General features: G+C 34.7%; 1 protein-coding gene across 5 annotated transcripts in view; it reads right to left on the bottom strand.

Moving 5' to 3' along the window:
* The window catches only part of SYT14 (synaptotagmin 14), a 73,072-nt gene that overhangs the window by 32,229 nt on the left and 14,818 nt on the right, over window positions 1–26,025 (bottom strand). For 4 of the 5 annotated variants that reach the window (XM_035321285.1, XM_035321286.1, XM_035321283.1 and 1 more), the window contains exon 3: window positions 22,851–23,069. The exons of the other annotated variant lie outside the window; for it this stretch is intronic. In XM_035321285.1, the coding sequence (XP_035177176.1) occupies window positions 22,851–23,069 (219 nt within the window). The remainder of the gene's footprint in view (window positions 1–22,850; window positions 23,070–26,025) is intronic. 5 annotated transcript variants of the gene reach the window in all.

Genomic DNA, 26,025 nt, shown 5'->3' with positions numbered 1-26,025 from the left:
CATAAACTGTCATTAGTACATTTAAGTCAGAAGTAAATAAATGCTTTCTTTTTAGAACTGTTTGTCAAACAACCAAAGTTAATCTGTTTTCCTAAATCTCTTTACAGGGGATTGATTGAAAGACAAGGGGACATGATACATATCTTGCCATCAGCCTCAAGAGACTGTCAATAAATTTGACTCAGCAATTACATCTGTGAGTAAGACCAGAGTATTCCTAGAACACACAATTTATAACTCTGAGAAAATGCACAGACTTTTTCAAAGTCATTTTTCCATGTGGAATTGCAATTTAAAGATATATGAACCTTCTATATTAAATGCTTTTCTTTTAGGTTTTCAGTTACTGTTCAATCTTTCTACTCCCAGTGTTCCTCATTTCTTCTCTCTGTCCAGGTCCCTTGTACAAGAGGCTGTACAAGATTTTACCATGAAGCTGGCGATGCTCCTTTTCACATTTACAATGTTTAGACTGCTATCTTAATTAATTTTCCCAAACGTTGTCAGAAACAGCATCACAAACCAAGCATTCTTTCACCCGTACTTCCTAATTCAATGAATGTCCATCTCAACATAGAGAAAAAGAAGTTATCCCCATGGTTGTAATTCCCATGTCTCATAAGCAATAATTAACTACACTTTTGCAACTTTTAGTTTCTCATATATATTACTTCTTTAAATATTCATTCTATTGTGGGAGGCAGCATTATCAGAAAACCTCTTTGGGAATCTGGTTTCCAGTTACTTCAAAACAAATAATCACTATATAAATTAATAATTTTGCAAGTCATATTTTGTAATTACCATGAATATCTTCATACTCAAACAGTATCTTTTCCTCCTATGTCTCCACATACACCATACTTCAAAATTATTTTTTTAATCTAACATAAATTTCAAGTTTTCAAGCCTTCAAGGGGTTCTATGTAAATGTTAAGACAATTTAAATAAAACATAAAATGAAATACTTGTTTAAAAATTAAAGAAACCTTTCTTATTCTGAATGATTAAATACCCTTAGAGATTTCTGATATGCAGCACAGACAGTCCAAATGGAATTTTCATGTTTGAACTTTTCTACCATCTAAAATATTACTTTGACTGAATTACCCCACATTATGAGGAGTATAAAATATAAACATTAAATATTGAATGAAACCTCAGGGCTCTCATTCCCTTAAAATGAAAATCTTACATGCATCTTTGTGAGGAGAAAAAAAAAAAAAAAAAAAAAAAAACTTACTATTTCACAATAAAACAAATTATCTCAGCATTATTCTATTTCTGTTCCAAAAGAGTTACGGCATAAGTCTTGCTTAATGAAATAAGGGGAATATAGGATTGGTTCTGAGTGATTATAGGCAAGTGAAAAAAATCTTAGCAGCTTTCTTCTTCTATTTGCCATATTTTAGACTTTTATTCATAGTAGAACTACTGCCTACATTAAGCCATTCACCCATAAACAAGAAAGTAATCACATACAATTTTGGGGGGAAAAAACAATCCTTTGTTTCCTGATATTTAGAAAATTTACTGTAGTGGGTTTATGTGGCAAGGTTTTGGTAGCAGGGGGCCATAGGGGTCGCTTCTGTGAGAAGGATCTAGAAGCTGCCCCATGTTTGGTAAGGGCCCCACTGCTGACCAGAGCTGAGCCAATAAGTGATGTTGTTTGTGCCTCTGTGAGAGCAGATTTAAGACAGGGAAAAAAAACGCTGTGCCACACAGCAGCTGGGAGAGTGAGAGGAGTGAGGAACAGCCTTGCAGGCACCAAGGTCAGTGAAGAAGGAGGGGGAGAGGTGCTCCAGGTACTGGAGCAGAAGTCCCCTGCGGCCTGTGGTGAGGCCCATGGTGAAGCAGGCTGTCCCCCTGCAGCCCGTGGAGTACCACGGTGGAGCAGGGTTCCACGCTGCAGCCCGTGGAGGAGACCATGGTGGAGGAGGTGGACCTGCACTGATGGAGACTGCGACCTGTGGAAGACCCCTGCTGGAGCAGATTCCAGGCTGGACCTGCAGCCTGTGGAGAGGAGCCCACACAGGAGCAGGTGACCTGGCAGGAGCTGCTGCCCGTGGGGGACCCAGGTTCGAGCAGTTTGCTCCTGAGGGATGGACCCCGTGGTACGGAGCCATATCTGGAGCAGTTCTTGAAGAGCTGCTGCCTGTGGGAAGCCCACGCTGGATCAGTTCAGCAAGGACTGCATCCCGTGGGAGGGACCCCACAGCACAGGGGACGAGAGTGACCGAGAAGGAGCGGCGGCAAAGAAGCGCTATAGACTGACCATAACCCCCATTCCCCTGTTCCCCTGCACCGCTCGGGGGGAGGAGGTGGAAGAGGGTGGATGGGGGGGAAGGTGCTTTTGGTTTCTTTCCTTTGTTTCTCACTTCTCTAGCTCGTTAGTAATAGGCAATAAATCTTACTGTCTCCCTATGCTGAGTCTGTTTTGCCCATCACAATAATTACTGTGCGATCTCCTTGTCCTTATCTCAACCCTTGAGCCCCTTTCATCGTATTTTCTCCCTGTTCCTCTTTGAGGAGGAGGAGTGAGAGAGCGGTTGTGGTGGAGCTTGGTTGCCCACGCGAGTAAAACCATCACATTTACATATATTACAAACTTGATCCCAGACTAATGGAAATTAAAACAGTGCTTAAGGACTTAAAAGTTCTTAAGCTACTTTCAATTTTCTTCCTCAAGACAGGTCTAAGACCTCTTGATGCTACTGATGCTTGCATAGTATATTTATTATTATTATTTGTCTGTTTACATCATGACCCTGCAAAACCATACCTTGTTTACAGGTGCTGACAAAAAAAAAAAAAAATAATAATTTAATTGCACTTTTCTGCACTTTCTAGACCACTTCTGATTTGCAAGACCTTTCTTCTAGTCTAGATATTCATTCTGTTATAAAGAAAACAGAACAGTGCTACATTGGTGAAAAACTCCAACCTTTCTCTTTCCAAAATTAGCCTAAATTAGAACATTTAAACTACAAATGCATTATTAAAACATTATAGTGAACTAACTGTCAAAGACATTCTTTTGTTTCCTTCCCAAATATTTTGGTCGTCTTTCAATGAAAATTATATATTAGCATCTATTGAATTCATTTCCTTACAATTTAAGTATCATTCTCAGATACAGTATTTTTATTAATTTGAATAGAAAATAGTTCAACCTAGTTCGTTTTGGACAGCTGTCCAAAACACATCTGAACACTGTGTAAAACTATTGGTATAATATGTGACTTTTATTGATGCAAGTATCAACAAAACTTCTCTCTGGAAGATTTTTTTTTGGTCTTTTAATAGGAGGTTTTAAAAACTCCACTTTTGTGAGCTTAGGTCCAACTCTGTAAAGCTTTTTTGAAGCAGAGACCTTTAAGAAGTGAAATGATAAAATTGTCTGCCTTTCCTTCCACTATTATATTTCCTAAGATAAAGTATCTGCAATATGTTCATTCAGTTTCCTAAAAAGAAAAACTTATTTTCTGTTCAATTCAGATGTTGGTTTCACCTCTGTTTCTATAAGCAGCCAACTTTTTACACTACTTTTCAGACCACGCTGTTGGCTAACTTCCTAAATTAATGGCTATTACTTTGCACATTTGTTCACTGTTATTTTTTTCCAAATTAGCGTAACTGTTGAGAAAAAAAAAAACACTTCCAAACAAAAAAATTAAATGATAAAACTTTTTTTTTTTTACTTTTTTTTACTTTTTTTTTTTTCCCCCTCGTTTTAAAATACACTGGAAGTCTTGCTTGCTGAAGGTGATTGACAACCAGCTTTGAAATCTTAAAAGTGCCTTGGTGACAAGGAAATGCCTTTCATCATCTCTGAAAATGTACCCAAATTCACCTCTCTCCAGCACTTATGGATGCATGGGAGAAAAATTCAATTTTAACAGCTAAAAAGCTCTGAAGAATCCACCCACTGTAAACAATCTCAAGACCATGTGAAAACCCCCTTTTCTGACCAATCTGTGGACTGTAGCAGCTGGATGGGGACTGTAGAAAAACTTTTCTTGTCATTGCTATATTTCAATTGTGTACATTTACCACTTTAAATTACATTTCAAATTCCAGTCCCATTTAATACTACTACATAAGTAATACAGGAGTCATGGTACAGGGTGAGGTGCTGGAAAGGTGAAAAAGACCCCACTGAGATATAAAATCAATTCCCAGTAAAATATGGTAACACACAGCTAATATTCCTGTAATGTTCTGCCTCTCATTGTATTTTGGTCTCAAGTGAGGAAAACAGTATGATTTGAAAGCTAGATTAGTGTGTTTTATATATATAATGTTCTTGAACATTTTAGTATTTTTGGCTTATTTCAGGCACATTCATTTTTGATTTGACAAAAAAAATAAATACAAAGTTTTCCAAATTTTACAGAAAAGACCTCTAAGTTTTAAATTGTTATTAATTTAATTATACAAATAAGATCCACACAGCAGTATACACTGCACTTAAATGTGTTCCTGCCTCATCAGAATTTCATTTTTTCATACTTTGAATTTAAATAAGGTGCAAGTACTACCTTTAATGAGAACTCTTCCTGCAGCTTAAAATACTTCAACTTCAGTTTCTTAAAAAGAATAACTTCACCTCATAGCTGTATTTTGTAATTTTTTTACTAAAAATTCTGTAAAGCTCCCATGTATTTTAGCTCTCTATTTATTACTACCTTGATTGGTTAAAATGAAACAGGAAAGATATTTTCCATTAAGAACTGCTTCCAGAATAGAAGCACAAAGCTGGCTTTAATTCCTTTGCCTTGTTTTTATCGCAATTTTGAGAGGTATAATACTCTGCTGGAGTGAGTCGCTACTACAGAGCTGCACTACAATGATTCTACATAAACCATTTCAGAAGAGCATGAGTTAAATTTTCTGTCCATCCACTTAAGATATTTATACGATGCTGATTTAGGCATCTCATAACTGCTGATACATCCAAATATTGTGGTAAAAGAGTAGAAGTTAATGCATTTGGCATTTTACAGATGGAAAACTGAAGTACAGATTTAAATGAGAAGCAATAAAGATTGTTGTGAATCTAGCTCTCAAGTACTCATAATCACACAGAGAGCTTTCAATACGTGTGGAATTGGAACTAAGTCTTTGAAGTCTAGTACCCTAGCCATCTCTTCTGGGTTTTATTTGTTTATTTTTACTTCAAGCCTTCTAAATTATTACTAATCTAAGAATACACCTGAATTGTTTACCACCACTAGGTAAACCTCCAAGCCGCTAGCTTAAGAGAGAACCCCACAGAACTTTCCATTATCAGCTTTGCATTGAAAAATAATGAAAATTTAAATATTACAACATTAATGTGGGAAAAAAGGTAAGAAGAAGAAAAAGGCAAAAAGAAAAGGTAGGCATGATGATTCAGGAAAAAAGCGACTGCTTGTTGGTAAATCAAAAAAAAAGAATGAGAAGAAATAAAGGGAGAGAAATTTAGTAGATTTGTAAAGAAAATGAGAAAAAGAGCAAACAGTGGGAAAAAAAGAAAAGATGCAAGCAGGAACAGAAAAAATTACAAATACCTAAAATAACAAAGCAAAAAATGACAGAGAAGGAAAGGTGAAGCAAAGGGAAAAATAAAACAACACATGACCTGCAAAAAACAAGTGGTTCAGATCTGAGAAAAAAGGAATGTCAACAGAGCAAAGACATAAAAGAGAAATTAGAGATACCTGATGGATGGGAATATCTGTATTTGTAGGTGAAAATCTACACAACCTAGAGAACACTTCCAGCTATATTCCAGCAGAGGCAATATGCTTCTCAGAAAAGGCATTTTTTTATATTTATATTTCATATCTTTTTTTTTTTTTTTTTTTTTTTTTTTTTTTTTTTTTTAACATATGGGGAAGAGACAGTGGTAATTAATCAGATCATGAAATTCAAAAGGACCTCAATTTCTCCTGTCTGTTCAGGCACTTTTTTCCCTTCTTTTTTGACATACTGGCTCAGTGACATCCTTTAGTAAAAATGGATGGTATTTCCTACAGTATATTAGAGTATTCCTGTAAAACCAATTCTAGAAAACTCAGTTGTTTGTTTGTTTTTTATTTATTTTAAAACCAATCCTATACCTTTACCAAATAATAAGCTGCTAGAAGCTATGTGCCAGAAAAAAATTAAGGACCATCTTAGTATGCAAGAGACCGTAATAGGTCAACAACAACAGAGAATTGTCTATATATGCTCATGAACTGTACATATGCTCATGCATGTAAAAAGTATGCTTAAAAATAATGGCACAAATATCACTTCTGGGGACAAACATCCAGAAAAAGAAAGGAGAAACTGACATTGTTAAGCCAGAGAAAATGAGTATGCTTTCAAACTAAGGGATCTTTTCTTCACATATCCAGTAAAAGGACTAAGAATACACAAAAAAAAGACATGGATTAAGCAGCAGGGAGCATGTGAGTCTGCTCCACTCACTCCAGCAAAGCCTCAGACTAGTTGCTCAGGGTATACAGAAACATGATTACTGAAAACTGAGTTTTTACACTTCTTTGTGGTGATTCTGAGACCTCCCACTGTCAAAGACAAGTTGCTTTACTAGGCTCGTATATATGATGCAGCTGTTGCTATGTTTCCATAGCCATATAATTCACAAAACAGGTAGTTTTCTGAATTCTGACAACACTAGTTGAATATATGTCTGGCTGGTGAAGATATTTTCATTCAGCCATACCATGAAGTCACAAGATCTTTGGTTGAGCTTGTGAGAGTCAGAGAACAGTGGCCAAGCTGCATATTGCATACAGAGGGCTCATAAGGTCTCATCAAACAACAGGAGACAAATTGTTCTTCCCTGTCATCCACCCAAAGAAACAGTAATGTTAAACAAGGATCAGAGTGCAGCATATTATTCTCAAACCTTTTAATTTCCCCAAACAGTAACTGGAAAACTGTGTTGTCATGAGCACAGTTGTATACTTAAAATATTAAGCTTATGAGGGGCTGTGACACTGAGTAAAAACATGCATATCCAACAAAATTTTTTCTCATAAACCTTTCTTATATTACTTAAAAGAATAAAATGTATATACCTAACCTGAAACTGCTTTTTGATGTTGCTTGTTGAATAAGAGACTTAAAGGTGGTACACAGCAGTTAATTAGCAATCAAAGTCTGACAGCTACAGCTGCAAAATGTTTGTATGATAATTTCAAAATTGAAAATTATTTATTTCACTCTACATGAAATTAGTGTACACTCATTAGAAAGTCAGTGATTATCTTGAAAAGTATTACTGGAAGATTTCAGTAGATTTGCTACAGCATCAAAAAGCATACAACATATTTCTCCAGACCTATTACCATTGTACCCATTCTCATGACTTGGTGTCAACATGGTCTTTAGATCTTGACATCACAACTGAAAACTTACTCAGCAGAATGATGTTTAACAGAGTTCACAATCAGAACACCTTCCCCCCCCCCTTTCTTTTCTTTTCTTTTTTTTTTTTAAATCTCAGCACTCATAGTTTAAACTACTTTATTAAACTATATATAAAGCCGGTATATGCAACTGATGTACATACACAATGCAACAAAGGAAATTCTCATTAAATGTAAGGAAAAACAAAACAAAACATTGGAATTAGATCGTTTACAGACCAGAAGAGTTTACCCATAGACTGTGTGTTACCTACTGCCTGGAAAGCTTTAAAAGGTCTACTGGCTTGGGCGCAGAGCAGCCTGTTCTAATTTTGAAGTTAGCTCTCTTCCACCCAGGAGATCAGACCAGATGACTTCCATAGGTCCTTTTCAACCTATGATTTACTGATTCTACAATATATATTGGAAAAATGTGATCCCCATCCCTGATTATCTAGCACAGGACTTTCTCAAATATAGACATCTCAAATTCTATAAAGCCACTTCTATAATACAGTAATTTAATAATTTATAGTCAAATATAGCTCCTTACAGCTATATGTATATATATATAGGATATACTAACTACACTGCTGCATTCTGATTTAAATACAAACACCTTATCAGCATAACTTTTCATTGTATAAAAAAATAAAAATCCAGAAAGCAAAACAAGAAGTGAAAGAGACTCAGAATACTTAGTTACCTGGTGCTGTTCTACTGCAGTACACCTTGCAGCTGACAAGTTTTAGAAAATTCAGCATCACTGAATTCATTTTTACTTTGATAAAATGAATACGTCAATATACTGGTTTTAGGTAAAAACCAACCAATCAACCAAAATTTACATTCTGCACGTAATATAAAATTGTTAAACACATACTTGTAAACACAGATATATACATACGCACATACCCCAAGGCCACATATAAGAAACAAGAAAAATTCAAGGTTTATGAAATATTAAATATAATTAAGATTACACTGAGGAAGTAATATCCATAACTAAATGACAATGTTAGAAAGCAAATATTGACCTTTATAATTTATCAAGTGAAAAAGCCTCAATTTGCTCACTATTCAAGCTTTAACAATAAGTATGATAGCTTAGATGGCAGAAAGAGGAAAAAAACAGTATTTGCTATCACTTTGCATTAACATTTTGACCAGTCAACAATTCGGTAGTGATGAAATGTGCAGTTTGATTCAAAGTAAGACAAGGCTATTTAAATAACTCAAAATAAGAAATGGGTATTGAAACATTAGAATTTTGATAAGCGATCACAGCTGCACTAGAATTAGTTTCTATAGCAACAGAGGAAATAATGTGCAGAATTGCACTGCAATACAAGATGGATTCCTTACAAACATTGCTGTTCAGATAGAAAACTTTAAAATTATTCACTGTATTAAAATATTTCTATTAAAATTGTTATTCAAATATCCTATACCTTGTACCCCGTACATTGTTCTATTTTGGTTCTCCATGATTCAATTCTACTGCATCTATTCAAGTTTTATATTACATTTTCACACTTTTTCCCCCATTGCTTACTTCCCTATTTTAAAACTAAAGTGACTTATTCTGGAATATACCGGATCTTCAATCTCAAACTAATCTGCATTTTCAATATTTATCTTTTATTACCCCTACATAGAAGCACTCATTGCATTTATTTTTCCAACAGTGCACTTCTAAAATATTACAGAATGCTTTTGCTTTGCGTGTGCTATTTATAAGAAGCTGCATCACTGCCATGCGAATGAACATCTCTATGGAACTTCTAAAACTTGTGGTCATAGGAGACCTGCACGAGGTTTTTATCAGTGTGCACTCTCATGTCCTAAGCATGATTAAGAAACCATATCAAATCCATTGGTATTCATGGTCTGAGTACCCATAAGATGGTAAGATCTTTAGGTTCCAAATGTTTCCCATTTCTAGCACAAAGAATTATTGTTCCATTGCATCACCTCTGATTCTAGCTATTTTTGGCAACTAATTAAAAGCATATGCATGAACCTTTTATGTATTTTGCCCTTATAATGAGACCTATTACTCTGGCTTATTCGATCCCTTTGAGTTCCAAAGTATCTTTCGAGTTACCATGGATACAAGTGATATGCCTTTTCCCACAACTGCTTTGTGTGCCTTATCAAACACCAGAAAACTGACACAGTAGGAATCTGAGCCATCTATACAGGATGAATACCAAACCTTTTGGAAGTATCTCCCCCCCCCCCCCCCGAATTGAGGTATACCATAAGCAGCACTTGTAAAGAATGAAACAAACAGGTTCTTTTCTATCACAAGGAAAGCAACATGAAAAAGATGCAGACATCAAACAATTTAGTCTGATCAATTCTGAAACAGCAGTAAAATGAAAACGGAAGTACACAGAATACTTCTGAGTTTGCTATCTCGAGTTGACAGAGTTTAAGTGTTTCTAGATCAATAGATCACTGAAGATGTAACACAGCAAATCTCAGCAAGCATTTCATAAAAGAGTTGCAGAAATATTGTATTCAACTCTGAGATTATGCATAAACTTGAGTAAATAAAACTCCCTTAAATAGAAATTGTTAGGCCTCTTTATACCAATTTATTATGGGCATTCTCACATGTAAATTGCATTCCAACAAGCTGGGAATAATTTGTACTAATCAGCAAAGAAGAGAGCAGTTAGTAAACTGATTTCCCCATTTTATTTCTCTATTCTGACCTGTTCTTGAAAACAAAAGATCCTCTCCACTCAGACAGCAAAATTAACAATGGATTCAAAACCAAAGTGCTGACAGGAACATAATCTGAATGAATATATGAGAAATAAAAGAGAATATCCAGAAGGAAAAAATATTGTAATATGAACTCAATATAAACACATTCAGAACCATCAGTCAGCTCTGACTCTATTTATGGAAAGACAAGGGCTACATGTAAGTGCCAAAAAGGCAGATGAGTACTTGAGAGCCATAGAAGAAGGGATAAGCACAATGCTCCTCCTGTCCTTTTTACTCAGTAATCTAAACTTCTCTAGGTATTAGAGCAAAATACTCCACAAAAACTTACCTGACTTGTTCATATCCATAAACTCAGCCTTGCTTTAAAATCCACAGATTTCAAAGCATAGCGTCTAAGCTAGAGACAGTGAAGTATAAAAGACACAGACACTTTCTCTCATTTCTACTAGCATTATGAATTGACTGTATCATTCTGATACATTTGTTTTCCACAAACAGATACATACAAAACATACCGCACATTTTCATTCTTCTAATGATATCATTGTAACTTAGCCTCGTGTTTGGCTGGACGTCATAAGATTCATTTCTTTTAACTTTTAAATTTGACTTTGAACTTTCTCAGGGCATGTTACTTCTGTTTTGGGATGAAAAACATTCCCACAATGCTTTTACAATGCTTTTACACAACCATAATTAAACCTCACTTTTTTTTTCCTGAAAATTTATTTTAAAAATAATTTAGAGCTAGCGTACAGCAAAAAGGAACTCAAAGCTGACTGCTACTTTGGCATTGATGGTAAGTCATCTGTGTTATCAAAATATTATTAAATAATTATTATAATTATAAAAAATATTATTAGTTTATAAATAATTATAAAAATATTATTAGTTTAATGTTGGAACCTCTCATACAAACAAAACAAAAAAGCTTCTGGAACAGCAGTGGTATTTGCACAATGGCTCTGTACTCCTGTCATCGCACTCACCTCTGCACCTGCTTATCATACTCTCCTGGCTTATCTGCATTGTGCTCAAAATCACAAAAGAGATAATCCATTCCTCCTTAGATACATAGAGTGCAAACTGCTACTTTTCTTTTAAGAAATAATGAGACCAACAGTTACCATCCTTCATTAAAAAAAAAAAAAAAAAAAAAAAAAAAAAGTTAAGCTCTTCCTTCAGTGAATCTCAAAGATTTCAAGAAGTGGCCACTGCTGTTTCCCACAACTTTGAGGCCATGAGATTGCCCTTAGCACTAAGGACAACTGAAGTTTTATTCTTCTATTCCCAAAGATTTTCCTCTTATTTTCCTCTTTTAAAACTTTGTTTGTTTGTTTGGGTTTGTTTTTTTGTTTGTTTTGTTGTTTGTCAACAGGTAGGAAACAGCACCAGAAAAAAAGCAGGTGATTCAGAGGAGTGTGTCTCATTGCCAGGGAAAGGAATTTTGCTCTGATAACAGCCATTATGAAACAGTATGATGAGTTCCTCTGAAGGAGAGCATTAGCCATTATTCCCTTAACAGATGAGTTATTCCTCACTTACAAGGGGAAATGACCACTACCTCAAACCGTCTTTTCAAACTCTACCAGATCTGCTCAAGAGTTACCTATTGACCAAATTTTGTGTGGACCATGATTCCAAATGTGACAGGAAAAGATCTCAAAGCAGAATAATCAATTTCATCTTCAAGAAGAACTTTTCAGCCACACATTTACTTGCTAATTTTCATGTGATTATTTCTATAGTAAGAAGTAAGCAAATAAGCATTCTAACATTTGTGGAAAATACATCATTATTCTCTCTCATTATGGTTCCATTCCAAAAATGGTTCCATTCCGGTATTACATACAGAATTTAACATAACTGTGTATGAAGCATTTCAAGCAAAATAATTTTGGAAAAGTAGTTGTAAATTAATAATAATAAAAAAAAAGACTAGTTTTGTTTTGTATCCATCACTTTAAAATAAGTACAACATATTTCTAGATTTTTTTTTATTTCCACTCAGATTGCCACAGATGCTACATCTACAGCACAAATACAATACAAACACTTCAAAGTAAAATAGATATTAATAAAATATAACTTAGATGGTGCTGTATTTTTCATTTCAGAGTTGTCTTTTGTTCTATTAAAACAGGAGCCTTAAAAAAAATCTAAAATATAGTAGCTGTTTGAAAAATTATTAAAATAGTGTTTTTAGTGCTGAGGATTTCAAAATAAAGTTACAGAAGTCACTGCACATACTATCAAACTACAAATTGCTGAAATACAGGGAAAATCAATCAGATATAACAAAAACAGGAGCTATGAAGTATTGGAAGCCACAAAAGTTTGAGCAAAATCAAGCAAAAGATTCCCTGAATATAAGAAGAAATTAGTCTAATTACTAGAGTTAATCTTGAGCAATTTAAACAAGAACAGAGGCAGTTTTTTTTTTTTGTTGTTTTTTTTTTTTCCCAAAAAGATGTAAGGTTAGCCCTGACATTTCGGTTATCATCATGTTATCTGGTACAAACATCAACTCTTTGCAGTAAACAAGAGCAACCATGTCACCTGTTCGAGTCACATATGTAAGTGATATTTGCCTGGGCTGAGCATTTTTAAAGGAAAGAAAACCACACCTGAAGTCAGATTCTTGAAGAGACGAACATTTTGTAGTTTTATTCTCCAAGATTTGGATTTTCCAAATACACATGCTCTTATCAGCTCTATTTTTAACCTGCCGCTCATATAGGATACTTAAAATTCTGAACATGTTTACATTATCCACCCAGCAGGCTAATGGAACTGCATACCAGACAGTCATGCATAATTCAAATCAATATCCTCAGGCTTGCAACTCTAAGTCAAAGCTGCCTTTAAATAAGCTGGGTGTGACTTTAACATGAATAAAATGTATCTAATTTTTAACCTTTATCTGACAAATTGATATATTTTCAGAGAGATGTCATAAATCTGCTTTAAAATTTGAAACAAATAGAAAATTAGGATAACAGCTTTTAAGAAACATTTTTAAGGACAAAATTTAGAACTTTCAATAAGACTGAGCGCAAAGGTTACAAGTAAAGAGCAGGGTAAGTATTATATATATTTCTTTAAGAAAATGTACAAATGTATATGTAAAAACAAATGGTATCAGAATACTAAATGGCACAGAAGGTGAACACAGCAGCATTTCCTATTTACAAATTTAAAAATCAAGCTTTAATTGAATTGGGCATAGGCAAGTCCACACTGGAAATCCTATACCCAGCTAAGCATGTCTGCTAGCTTCTCTCGAAGGACCAGAATCAGAATTCCAGTAATAAAATAATTTTCCCTTCGAGTATTCCCATGTGCTTCCATGAGACCATGATTCATTCCATCAGAGCGGATAACCTTCAAGCATGCTGAAATGACCAGCAGCTCGGCTGTTATACTAGAGAAGGATCTATTTCCAGGTTACTTCTAAACAAAGTGGAAGAAAGGTAACTGGAGGAAAAAAGAAGAAATGACAAGAGAAACAGGGACAGGACAGGACAGGATGGGACTGCTACACTGCGTGCGTAATATAAAATCTTCATCTTTTTCCCCAAGGAGAATAACCCAAAAAGTCCTAAAAGTTAGGGTAATTCTACACCTAAGTGTTGTAAATAGCACTTACTTTAACAAGAGAGCTTCTCTCAACAAGGGGAAAAAAAAAATAAAAAAATGAAAGATGACAGATTTTTGCCACCACATGAATTTCATGTCATCTACTCAGATGCAATAAAGTCCCAGTAAATAATATATACAATTGAAGTAGCTATGAAAAACGTCTATCACGGAAGTTAGAATTAATAAAAACACCTTTAAATATGAATAAATTATATCCTAGCAATAAAATACATATTACTAGACAAAAATGGTTCATCTTTTGCACAAACAAAATAGCCATTAAATAATTCCAAGGGAATACTTCTGATATAGTTAGAGCATACACCTATGAAATTAATACATATGTACATAAGGAAAATGATCTACTCTGAAAATATAACAAAGTTCAATTACAACATCAACATGTAACAGAAATACCAAATTTTCAGTGTTAGCTCTCAGATTAGCAAAAGTTCTAGGTTCATTGCAGAAGTGATCTTTTTTGCTGATATAGTACTATCTCTTGCATCTATATGACCAATCATTTTACTAACATAGATCACCTATATCAAATATGCCACAAGGAATTATTTTAGCCACAACTATACATGTAATCTTTTCCCACTTAATGACTGATCTTGGTCCTTTCATAAATCCCAGATGCAAACATATCAGCAACTTATTAAAATAGTAAGTTTAAAATAAAATGTAAACTTTCCTGTAATTATTAATGTATGATTTACATCACTTCAGAGACATCACATTGCTAAGGGTGACTTTTTTCAAAGCCTTCACATCACTGCAAAGGGTATTTCTTCAAAGACTTCAAAATGCTGGCAGGAGGAACCTAATTTGTGAGATTGCTTTGCTCACTTGCACGCATCAGAAAAAAGGCCTTTTCCGTTGGAGGTCAGTTGTTTTTTTGTTGCTGTTATTGTGGTTTTTTGTTTGGTTGGTTTCTTACCCCCTTTTAGAGTTGATCTAGGTGGAAAAGGAATTTTCACGTTGAAAATCTTACAATCATCACTGACTGATTATTATTACTAGTTTTCTTCTCTCAGCAGTAGATGACATGCATGCTTTAATATCTTTTTCCAACATCTCTACTGTTAATTACGCAGTAAATCCATTATTTTGAAATTATTAAAATTAATTTTATGGAGCTATCTTGTGTGTTTCCTTTGGTTAACAAAATATTTACTGTGCACAACTTGGATGTCATCTGACTTTTCAACACAAACTTGTCAGTGTAACTCTTTTCTCTTCCAAACTGTATGCAAATTCATCCTTGAATCTCCTTTGCACTTACCTCCCATATTTACCTTAACAGCTCCATAATATTCCCCAAGAAAATTATAAGAATAACATTAAATTACACATGTATTTCCTACCTCTATCTATGGACTCCCACCCATTCTGTATCTCTAGACTCTATTTGTAAACAACATGCTTATCTGCCATTCATGTGGTTAAAAAACCATAACCACAACATGATCATATTCTAATAAGTAAACAGTATTTCTTTACTACGGGAACCTTTCAAAACACAAAGAGTAATATTTTCTTGGGAAACAAAAAGTATATAAATTCCATAAAACTGAAGAAAAAGCAGAGCAAAAGTTAATCTTTAAATAACTTGGTCTTCACAATGCTCAGTTCACTATATCTTCCCAGCAACAGACATCGAAATTTCAAACACTTAACAGAATTGTCTTCTACTATTACAGAAGAATAATAGAGGACTGTCATAATGCACTAGGAAGCTACTTCAAAACTCTTAAAAAATATATATATGTATGTATATATATATATATACATTTATATATATATATATATATAAACAAACAAAATAGAAAGCATGGTGAATGAAGTTTTCCTGGACAGTTCTCTGTAGATCCTCGAATTACACAAGTATCGTGCACTACACAAAATTACCCCTAAAACATGGATATGGATTACTATAGCAAGCTCTATATATAGCTTGTTACAGATATGGATTGAACTGCCACACTCCCCAAGGCTAAAAACCACAAGAAATTCTTTTGTAAGGCTTTGAAGCCAATGAAGACTCACTTTGATTTACCAATGAATAGGAGGCTGACACACAATAATCAGAGACTAGAATTTTTGTATCATTAGCACTGCATCATTGCCCTTTCTCCTGTACTACATAATGATTTCAAATTACTCCTAAGATAAGTATTTTCAAGAATAGTTGTTCACATAATAAAAACCAGAAGCATAAGCTAGATGAAATAAAGAAATTATATAATAAATAATAATAAAAAAAAAACACCCTTTTCTCTCCCAAAAATCTCTAAGAAGTGCATCATGAATCATATAAACTAATAGTATACAAGTATATTATCAGCTAAGGTACATGAGTATGAGTAGTAGAATACCTCATAGCTGTAACGTGACTCAGTCCTCAAAACTCTGAAACATTTGGGAATTACTGCTCTGAAGATTACCCATGACTTTTTAAGTGTATTTACATAAGACCCTTTCAAAAGTATCTCGATGAATGTACTGTTTGAAGCACTATGTCTACCCAAAGCCACAGAGCAAAAAGAATATTTTCTTCCAACAGATATTACAGTAAAGCAATTTCACAGATAATCTGATAAAGACAGAGAAAAATGCATGGTCATCTTCTTCCTCAATATTCTTTCCATTATATTTATTCCTTTAAAGCACATTGGAGGAAAAAAGAAGAGAAGTGACCATTTAAGTTAACATCACATGACAAATTATTCAACTAAGTTTTCACTCTTCTAGTCTCAATACTAGTTCAAAGTTCTTATTCCACCAAAGCCATCTTCTTGGCCTGTAATTCTTCACATCTGAAACATACAGACAGGCCAATTTTGAGAGAACTTTATGGCATATTTTACTTAACATGATACAACTATACTCACTCCACAATTTTCCAACAGTAAGTCTTCATTCAGACTTGCCTTGAAAATAGATCTGCTTATATGTAAGGAACAATGACAAACTAAACTGGAAACCATGTGATTATCAGGGGATTCACTGAGGGATCCATTCTTCCTCTCTCAGCCTGTACAATGGCTTTCACCCTTGCTTGACAAGTCTGAGGAAGGGCTTTAACAAAAAGGGGAGATTCATCTGTATACCAATTTTGAGGTGTTTGTGAAAGAGCTTTTGGTTATTTTAAGTATCTTTTGGAAGATACTGACATAAAATCTCTCTATACACTCAAGTTGTGCAGTGAAGACACTTTGCCCGATAAATGAAAACTAACGAGAGAAAGAAAAGGCAAAAAGCTGCAAAAAAGAATCAGATCCAAGACATTCCAGAAGAACAGTCGCCTTCACGTGCAAAGATTGACACTGAGGAGCAAGGCAAACATATGTCCAACAGACATATCAACATAAAGTGCCGAAAGCCTAGAGAAGAATAAAAGTAGAGAAGATAAACTACAAAAATAACATCGTATTCTACCTTCACAATATGGAAAAGATGGACAAAATCCAGTAGCATATGCCTGCTAGTGCAGCAGATTCTCATTTAAGAGAACTTATGTTTTCTCACTGCAGTCTTTTAGTGCTTCCATATGTTTCCAAAAAACCTTGTGAAATGTAAGGCACTTGGGCCAATCTCAGAAATAGAGCCTCTGAACAAACATGCCTTCAGCCGCAGGGCTTTACCAATTGAGGTGTTAGAAAAAGACTTTAAAACAGGTTGGAGATGGAACCTGTGGCTGTATGAAGCTAGTAATCTATACATAAATAAAGCATATCTAAGTACGCTAAATAAGTTTTCTACTTTTTCCAGTATTATGCCACTTACTCCAGAATTGGGATCAGTTTCCTTGATTTGCTTGCTAACGTCTGGAATTTTGCACAGCTGTTGAAGAACAAGACATGCTTTAAGAACAGCATAAACTAACTATAAAAAAACAGAATCTTTTCTCCCCCTCTTCTCCCAGAGAATCCTGATTGCAAAAGCAAAGAAGAACCTACAGCTTTTGACATTTGCCTGCAAAACACTGATTTCAATACATTTACCCTAACATTTGTAAGCCTAATAACCTCCACTTTGTAGAATTTAGACTGCTTCATTATAGAAGATATATTATATTTGCCTATGAAGCTTTCAGAGACAAAGACACAACAACTTGCCTGTGTGAGGTTGAGTTTTTAAAGTTCATGAAGTAGCCACTGCTTTGGAGATGACGAGGCTAACTTAATATCATACTGTAAATGTTTTGGAAATTGAAATTATTAAGAAATTATTAAGAAACATCACAACCAATACAGATACTAAAAAATACCTCAATTAACTGAAATGCAAAAGAATAATGTCAACTTTAAATGTAAAGTCTGTAAACTAATGCACTTCCTTATTTAGATCACCACTTCATAATAGTCTCCTGGTTCGCAGAAATATCTTTCTGTGTTATTTAGGCTTTTTTTTCCTCCTATTTTTGTTCTTTACTTTCTGAAACAAATGTGTAATACCACAGCCTACAGAAATCCTATACTACCTACTCAACATGATAATAACAGCATTTGAAAGGGTAGGGAATAATAAATAGGATTCATGTTGTCAAAAATGAAAGGGAAGTTATATCAGGATATGTATCAGGAAAAAGGAGAAAAGGTCACTTCAAGTAAGTATCCATACTTCATTGGATAATATGGCAAAGAACACAAAGAATATTTGAGAGAAATAAGGTTTCAGACTGAGTTGACCCTAGGAATCTGCATCTAAGCACAAAGACTGGATTTAGTCTACATATAGTTAATCAGAAATATTGTAATATTTCTTGGTTTCTCTCTTTTCTATGATTAATAGTTTTGAGTCATTTGTACAATAGTCAAGCATCTTCTGAACCATTTACATTGCCATTCTGTACCATTTTACTTTTATTTCTCATCATCTTGATTTTCTAATGGAATAGATTTTCTTTTAGAGATACTCTAGAATCAAGTCTGTCCACAAGGCACTCACTGGAAAAAAATAAATAAAGTATTTTCAAAAGCTTGGAGTCTGCAGAAGTGCTTGCATCTAAGCACATTTTTTTTCTATTTAAAATATATATTAAAACTCATCAGAATCTAAATGCACAAAATGCATTATATAAATATATAAAGAAGATCAGAATCTGTCCACGAGCTGGTATCTGTGAATCAAAATTTAAAAAACTAAATTTCATAGAACAAACAGAAGAGTAACTAGAACCTTCCGTTGTCAAAATATACCCCCAAAATCCATAGAATATCTTGTTTTCCTCATTTAATGATTAAAAACATTATACAAAATTCTATGTCAGTTCTATATAAATATACTGAAAAGGAAGATTAATATGGCCATCTAGAGGAGAAAAGAATGTTGTGAAAACATGCCACACATTTTCAGACTCAGAATAAGAAATTTTTAGAGACAGGCCAACAGAAAATATATGTAATTTAGTTATTGATAATAAACGGTTTTTAAAATAATATGATTAGACATTTTGATGATCATGGTAAAGGAAACAATATATTATACATGTTTTTAGCATTGCAAAGTTTATACGATGTATTAATACAGGCAAGACTATATTTTTGTCTCTCACAATTTTTGTGCAATGTTAAGTGCAGACATGCATAAACAAATAAATTTTAAAAGTGAAGATTAAAGTGCAGAGTAAATACTTATTAGGAAAACCATTTACTGACTCCTTTGAAAACACACAGCACACTGTCACAAGATACAACGTGATAGAGATTAACTGCTCTAAGACAAAGTAACACAGGTTTTTCTGAAAATGAAACATCCCATTTTCTTCACTCATTACTCTACCTCTGATGGAATTTTTAATGATATCATCAGAGGCAGGTTTACCAGAAATGAGTAGGGGGAAAACTGAGATGAGGCAAAAATGAGTTCTCTCTTCTCATCACTGTACTGCAATACTATAAATCCCTGGTCAAGGTATGGATTGATTGGTGCCTTAGGCTGGAAGTGCTGTTGAAATGTTTACTTTTCAGAAGCAGAATTGATAACATACATATGAGGAAACAGAAGAATACAGACACCAAATATATTGACAATTGTTTCTCATGTTTAATAATGTACATAGGAGAACACTGCTTGCTCCCCCCTTCTGTTACAAAGAATCAAGAAACTGTTCTATCATTTGTCTTTAAACTTCTTATAAAGATAAGTTAATACCAAAGAAACCAATTGTTTTACAACAAATTTCAGGGTTCCTATGGCAATAGGTCTCTTATATATGTATACCACAACCTTAAGGAACAGCAAAGCTTTGAAATTTTAAAAATTACACTGAAACATCAAGAATGCTAATGCTATCCCACTTGCAACAGATGATTATTAACCTCACCTGTTCTGTAAATAATTTCTCTGAAAAAATATGAACTGTTTGGTAGTGTTGGCCAGTCTCTCTCTCTCTCTCTCTCGGTTTTTGCCTGCAGGCTTTCATATGAGGTTTCCACCTTCTCTTTTTATCAAAGTTCCTGGTTGAGCATCTTTCCCTCCATAACGAGCATAATATAATGAGGCATACTCTGGGTTCTTCTCTAGTCAAATGCATTTTTAACATTGTACAAAGATTCTTGTTCAATATGAAGAACAACAAAAAAATTACTAACACTAATTACTCTAGTGTGCCACCTTCAGGACACCAAAAAGTGTAAAATACTAGGCTAATTTGTTGCCATGTACAACTCCATAAAAAATATTTTTAATACAATTGAACATAAATTTTGAGATCAATTGATTACAAAAATGTGTCAAAATCAGTTTAACTTGCAAGCATTTTGAAAGCTACTTTGCATGACTTTTTGCAAGCATAAAACGATTGCAGGCTATCAAATAAACAACAATGCTGATTCTCCACTTCTTGTAAAATGCTGGCAGAGAATCCTCTCACAAGCAGCAGCAAGAGCAGATCACTGACAGCACTAAAGCTGTTTGCAAGTAGAAATATGTGGTTAAAAACGTACAGTTTTCTAAGTTAGAATGTTTTGATAGCTTTTGCTTTTTTTCCCTCGCAAACCCTGAGTGTTCTTTCATTATAATAAATTCAATTTACATACTAATTTTAGTGCATGTGTGCATATATAAAAATGAGTTTTACATCCAGCCAGCTTCCTGAATGGAAGAAGTGTTGAGAAGGGATAGCAGCTGGTGACAGCTATCTTTAGCAAGAGAATTAAGGGAGAAAAAAAAAAAAAAAAAAAAAAAAAAGAAAAAAAAAAAAAGGGGGTGGGGACACAAGCATTTCTTTTCTGCTGCAATGCTTGGACTTGCCAACAGGGTTCTTTTGTCTTACATTCTAACCATGATAAAGATTTCAATACTGGAGTTCTCAATCCTCAGAAGAGGATTAAAGTCAGCTAGTATGAATTTTGACTATGTGAGAGGATGACAAAAGACGATTATTAAATAAACAAAAAGTAGATACAAGCTAAAACAATGTCATTGAAGCTTAACACTTACAGGGCCAAAGTGCAATGCTCAGATGAACTGAGAACTCTTCACTGAAAACATGAACTAGGATCAAAAATCTGAACGGTGAAATAGAAAAAGGAATGTCATGTGTTCCTTCCAACATGAATTATTCCAGTACTATTTCAAAAAGTGGCCTCAATAGTTTGAAAAGAGACAAATACATTATTCTGGGTATAAGTAGTGTTCTATTCTATAGAATTTTAGAAAATACAATTGAGTTTTCCATTTCCTGTTAATATACATCAACATTCCATCCAAAGAGTGTCATCAGCCATAGTATCTTATCTTATTCCCCCCAACAATGCTGTTGATAAAGCTCAGTGTGTATATGTATATATACATACATATGTATATATATATTTATATATAAACACATACCCCACAGGATACTTTGGTTATGTTTATCATCCCCTCCTCGTTATTGTCCACATGGCCTTCTTACCACCTGACCTCTCTTTTGCGTCTCCTTCCGTTTGCTAGAACTCATCTCCTAGCCTTCCTCCAGTTTAACAGCAAAGGAAAGAACTGAAAATTCTCATGAAAAATATTCTCTCAATTCTCAGAAAATACTCCTCTTACTCTGCAACTTACTTTCACGTCCTTTGTGTCTTACCACGGGACACATGCACTAATTTCAAATTGTAGTGACAAGCAGACTTTCATATAATTGAAATATACCACATAACAGAAAGACTAAAGTTTTCTAGCTCTTCTGGACTGTATACAACATTTAAGTATAGACATATTTTAATTATAGGTGTCCAATGCTTATTAGAAAATACCAGTATCTAAAAAACCCCTGCACTTCAATATATTAAAATGGATCCAAGAATATCTTACTATAATACAGCATCTATATTAGAACGTGACTTTTACATAACTTCAGTCGAGTTCATGTTTCATGTTAGAAAAATGACTACAGATACAGTTCTCACAAGCAGCTATTTTCAAGCACAAAAAGCATATTGATGAAATATTGATTGCAGAATTTTCAGCCTCTACATCAGGCAGTTACTGTCACCCTTAGTCAAAATCAAGAGATACATACCACAAAAGGAAACCATCCCACTGTTTACATCCAACTTTTACCGCCACGGAAAGTTCAGATTAATTTAATAAATTTTCTTTTCTGATTTCAAAAGAGAAGGTGCAGAACGTTCTACTAATGCAAACTGCAACAATCATATGCACTGACAACCAATAACTGATTCCATTTACTTTGCTGTTATGACAGGTTATCAATAAAGGCATAACGGGTTTTATTTGCATTTCCAATACCACTGAATTCATCAAGAGTTGCCACATTTCCTTCCTAAATCAAAACAGTTTAAGGTAAATTCCTCAAAGAATGAAATGAGTAATGATAAAACTGTATGAAATTTAATATAACAAGATGAGATATCATTTGCAGTATTTCTGGAAGAACACGCAAACAATTCCATGCCATTTTTTTGGAGCATGCACACATATAAAAGATACTTGTTTTTTTATTCCTGACATTGATTATTTGCAAGTCAAGCTATTCCTGTCTACAACTTATTTATCCACAATATAACTCTGAAATTTGGAATAAAAGGAATGCTTTTAAATCAATCTTACCTTCATCTATTGAGGCTTCACTACTGTATCCATCATATTCTGCAGACAGGGGACTATATTTTTGTCTGGTTTCCCATACATAGTTTTTTTGCTGTCTGCCATCCACCACTGGCAGCCTGGAACTCTGGGTTCTAGACAAGGCCTCATGATATTTACCCAGTGCTTCATCTTCACTCTCAGATGATGAACCATGCTGATCTTTACTCATATAAGAGTTGTCTGTTTGAATAAAATAAAGCAAATCGACTACAGCTCAAAATAGAATACAAGAAAATAACCATAAGAGGTTATCACTGAAGATATTTAAGCTACTTCAACTAAAATTTCTGTAATATTTTTTAAATATCATATTTTTGTCATTAGATATATTATATAATTTTGTAATTTGAGAGCTAATTCTATTTTGTACAAAAACTGAAAGATCGTTAAGCCCCCAAAACAGTCTAAAACTTATTCAACAGAGAATTGATCCATCTTTGTAAGCAGCACACACTGAAGTTCTTGAAATGCTTCATTAAGGAAGAAAATGCTCAAAGTATTTTATGTGAAGTCAACACTGCTTCACTATCACATTTGGATACCTAATATGTCACAAAAAGGCAACTCCTGATGTTCCACTCCCAACTGATTTTTGCTGAAAGCATGCAAAATAAAGTAGAAATTAACCTGATTTACAAGAACAAGCCTACAACAAAATCTTTAGGATATTTGTGTTAATAGTGCTTAAACTCACAACAAATGGAAAAATGTCAGTAATGGATGTTTACACGCAAAATTTTGTTTAACTTAGAAAAAACAGCCCCTTGTTCAATAACTCAAATTAACACAGATTCTCATTAGAGACACCTGGCCACAACTAAAGGTGCATAGAACAACCTAACTAGTTAACTCTCTTATCCCAGTTCCTCTACAATGACCACTCCCACGGCCAACTCGATCCAACCACATCTCTTAAGGATGACTTCTCTCCACATCTCATATTCTAACAGGCATTAAATTAGCTCATGTAAACTTAATAAAGGTCAGCATTAACACTACTCTATGTGAGAAAGCCCACAGTATATAATTTGCCAAAGGATTTTCATTACCTACTGAGAGCAGAACTCCAAGATGACCATAACGCTGTTGTTATGCTCTTGATTCTGCAAGGGAACATTGTCCCTAGGAACACATGACCCAGACTAGACTAGCTGAGCCTCTTCTCCTCCCTTTCATGCCCTCATCCTAGTCTCCGGCCTAGCTCTAGTTCTGCATTTGGGCCCCTCACTACAAGAAGGACATCGAGGCCCTGGAGCGTGTCCAGAGAAGGGCTACAAAGCTGGTGAAGGGCCTGGAACATATGTCTTATGGGGAGTGGCTGAGAGAACTGGGATTTAGTCTGGAGGAGAGGAGGCTCAGGGGAGACCTTATTGTTCTCTACAACTGCCTGAAAGGAAGGTGTGGGGAGCTGGGGGTCAGCCTCTTCTCACACATAACTAGTGATAGGACTAGAGGGAATGTCCTCAAGTTGTGCCAGGGGAGGCTCAGGTTGGAAACGAGGAGACATTTCTTCTCAGAAAGAGCAGTCAGGCATTGGAACAGGTTTCCCACGGAGGTGTTGGAGTCACCGTCCCTGGAGGTGTTCAAGGCAAGGCTGGATGTGGTGCTTAGGGGCATGGTTTAGTGGGTGACATTGGTGGTAGGGGGATGGTTGGACCAGATGATCTCAGAGGGCTTTTCCAACCTTAATGATTCTGTGATTCCATGATTTCAGCTCCTATTAGTTTTTATCTTCACACCCAGCCAGTCTCACTCCTCTGCCTGGGCATTCTGACTAAAGAAGGGATTCAGCTTACTCAGAAATCAGCCATAGGAAATTTGAGTAATTCAACCCATACTAGCTATCTAGGTCTCTTTTACAGTCAAGTTTTTGTCTTTTCTACTACAAAGGTCCTTTCTTCCCACTTCCAGGTAAGTCTCTGACATTGGAGAAGTGCTTTCCTACATTTAAAGTACATACAACAAAATAAAGAAGTGCTAAAGCATTTTTTCCCATACTGGAAACAGCTAAAGTTTTTAAACTTAAAAAAAATATCTCAGAAAGCATGTCAAATTTCATCCCAATTATTTCAGATTTGGCACACTGTTAAAAGCAACTCAAAGTAAGGTCTTGTAATGGAAAATGTCAGGAAACCTTATCTGCAGATGGTGCTACCATTTCCACATGCGATGCATACATAATCTTAATTTAGTATTTGTAGGAAAACTGTTGCCTTAATAGACTGCTAATGAGCAACTAGATCTTTCAGCTCTAGGCTATCAATTTTAATTCACATCCAACAGACATAGTGCTTCCCATTGTATGGATGGCTCTAAAGCAAATTCAATTCCACTGTTCACTTGTAGAGAATGTCACACAAAGCAGGATACATTCTGGTTAGCAGTTTCACTATAAGACGCTGCTCAGAAGAAGCACTCTCCTTCACTGCTACACAGAGTAAAATACTGCATTTCACGTGGCCCTCAGCAGGTTGAAAACTGCCACCTGGGAAACTTCCATAAATAAAACAGGGCATGCCAGGACTCAAAGATAATGCTAGACATCAGCACTAGATACTTCATTTATCATTATAAGGAATGTACTTGCAAATATGAAATTAGGTTAATTAATCAGTCTGCATAAAGTAACAAAAACAGAACAGCATAAATCATGGAAGCAGCAGGTTTGAAACAAGTGCTGAAAGTTATGCCTCTAAGAATACACTGAAGTTTGTAAGCAGCCAGAAATTCTCAGTGATACCACGTATTTTTTGTCCAGTTCATAGCATAAAAGAACGAGAAAGAAAGGATGTATACTACTAATACAAGTCTTGGAACAAGACCTCTTTGGAGGACCTGGTTAGAGTTATAACACAAGCTGTCCATGGAAAGGTTTTTTTTCATGAACAATATAAATCTGTTTCAGTTTTTGGGGAAAAAAAAAAAGAAAACCTTCCTCTAATATTAAAAAATAAAAATAAATCTAAGGATTTTATGTCTTTCCTTGCTACTTCTCTTTTAATTGTTTATATCTTAGCTGGAAGCCTACCTAAAGAGAATTCATTTTCTTCTTAAAGACTTCTGTTTATTTGGCTAACACAGTTCATACATCATTACTGAACTATAGAAACCTATTTATTTACCAATTATAGCAGAG

The sequence above is a fragment of the Oxyura jamaicensis genome, chromosome 3, assembly GCF_011077185.1.
Source record: "Oxyura jamaicensis isolate SHBP4307 breed ruddy duck chromosome 3, BPBGC_Ojam_1.0, whole genome shotgun sequence".
NCBI classification, from domain to species: Eukaryota; Metazoa; Chordata; class Aves; order Anseriformes; family Anatidae; genus Oxyura; species Oxyura jamaicensis.
This window is presented reverse-complemented; position numbering and strand designations above follow the sequence as displayed.